This window comes from Etheostoma cragini, chromosome 23 (assembly GCF_013103735.1).
Source record: "Etheostoma cragini isolate CJK2018 chromosome 23, CSU_Ecrag_1.0, whole genome shotgun sequence".
Taxonomy (NCBI): Eukaryota; Metazoa; Chordata; class Actinopteri; order Perciformes; family Percidae; genus Etheostoma; species Etheostoma cragini.
The window spans coordinates 849,081-851,232 of record NC_048429.1 but is presented as its reverse complement, the minus strand read 5'-3'; the positions used below and the strand labels follow the sequence as shown (position 1 = coordinate 851,232).

Genomic DNA, 2,152 nt, shown 5'->3' with positions numbered 1-2,152 from the left:
CTAGTTTTCACAGGCCTGGTTGCGTAGTTGTCTCACGAGATCTGGCAACACTGACCATGGAACCATGACAACACAACACAAATTGTAAGACGATATCTAGTCTAATACATCGATATAATATCGATATATTGGCCGGCACTAGTGGAATTTATTCTATTGACTTGTGGAGTTTCACCAGCATTGTTTTCAACGTCTACATTTCTGAGAACCCGCCTTACCAAATCCCTTTTGTTATTGTTGTTGTTTCATGAATTCCTCATGCTACAGAGACTGTGTAGTTAAAGTTACGTTAGCTACAGCTACGTTCATTGCGTACGTTAGTTACGCAAATTACACCATAAATCGACACGACACTGTTATATTACTACGGCAGTCGCCTGTACTGAAGTCAGAGACGATGTGAGATGGTACTTATATCTAGCTATTGTAACAGCAGGTTAAGCTATCCCGTTATGTTATGCTAATGTTAACCGTGTTTACCCTGTGATATGAAGCAGTTAGCTTATCTGTGTTTTGCTAGCTTGCTATTCTTCCACTGCACACCATCGATGTTGCTAGCTAGTGTGTGTGACTCGTTTTTGGCGCTGTGCAAGATAGGACATTTATTTTATTTGCACATTGTGATAGTTGTACGTCTTCTTTCAGTATTTTAGTTTGATTAGATTAATATCACCCTATGCTACTAGAGGCATATCAGCTGTGATGTTAAGAAACTACATTCATTCAATCATTCATTCATTTGTTCATTCATACAAGCAACGATGTACAGCTTGTGACTGCCTGTCTACGCTCCACCAGTTAAAAAGTTGAACTCCATCTGGTGACTGGTGCTCTCTGATAGGAGCCCCGAAGCGGCTAATACTCGTCATCCAGCATTCAATGGGTTAAAAACCCAACAGTAATTGTTGTTGTTGTTGTTATTGTTATTGTTGTTATTGTTATTGTTATGGCAGTAACGATACACCCTGGACCCCGGACCTTGATGTCGTAGTGGTCCTTGAGGCCGTCCTCCACGTGGTTGAGGAAGGTGAAGATGTCGAGCCGGTCCAGGCAGCTGTCCAGCAGAGTGTACATGCACTCGAACGCAGCCTTCCTCAGGTCCAGACCATCGTCCACCGTGTGTTTGAACGGACCCATCTCCACCTAAACACACACGGTCAAACATCAGCTGATTGGCTCCTCCAAATCATAGAAATATATATTTATATTTTTTTTTTCATGGACATTTCCAAACTTTAAGGATCCATACTAGAGTTCGGATCGGGCCGGATTTTTCTGTCCGAGCCCGGCCCGCGTCGGACAGAGCAGTAACCGAACCCGACCAACCGAACCAGACCCGAGCCCGACAGGCATTAAGATGTTTCTGTCCGAGCCCGGCCCGAGCCCGACACAGTTAAACTCGCATTTGTTTCTCATACTAATGACACATGTACGTTTGTTTGTGTGGAAAGCCTTTATTAAGCAAGTGTAGGAAGGCATTCGGAAATCAATGCACACGGGGCAACAAGCGCCATTACCTCCATAATAAGCTGTTTTAAATTCAAAATGTTCAATGCCTAATCGCGCTGATGTGACCGAGCCCGACCCGAACCCGAGCATCCTTTCTAAAAATCTGTCCGAACCCGGCCCGACCCGTCGGGGCCCATCGGGCTCGGGTCGGGTATCCATCCTCTAATCCATACCCAAAATGTCCATGACCCTTCACAAAGTATAACCCAAACTTAATTAACTTATAAATTAACAAATGTTAATAACTGTATGAAAATGAACAGCAACCTTTATCGCTCTCAAACAGTCGCCTATGTTCACATTTTAAATGCATTTGAATCTTTAAAAAAGGTCCTATGACATGAAAATGTCACTTTATGAGGTTTATTAACATTAAAATGAGCCCCCCGAGCCTGCCTGTGGCCCCCCCAGTGACCAGAAATGGTGATAGGTGTAAACCGAGCCCTGGGTATCCTGTTCTGCCTTTGAGAAAATGAAAGCTCAGATGGGCCGATCTGGAATCTTATGAGGTCATAAGGGGCAAGGTTAGCTCCCCTTTCTCTGCTTTGCCCGCCCAGAGAATTTAACTCAAGATACAGTATTAGGGACCACTAAGGTCTATATAAAGAGACTTCAGATACAGTATTAGGGACCACTAAGGTCT

At 43.8% G+C, this 2,152-nt stretch overlaps 1 protein-coding gene across 1 annotated transcript in view; it reads right to left on the bottom strand.

Moving 5' to 3' along the window:
- LOC117939062 (cullin-associated NEDD8-dissociated protein 1-like) overlaps nt 1-2,152 on the bottom strand; it is a 32,506-nt gene continuing 30,354 nt past the window's right edge. The window contains 2 exon segments of the mRNA XM_034864106.1: nt 1-50; nt 972-1,143. Of these exon segments, the coding sequence (XP_034719997.1) occupies nt 1-50; nt 972-1,143 (222 nt within the window).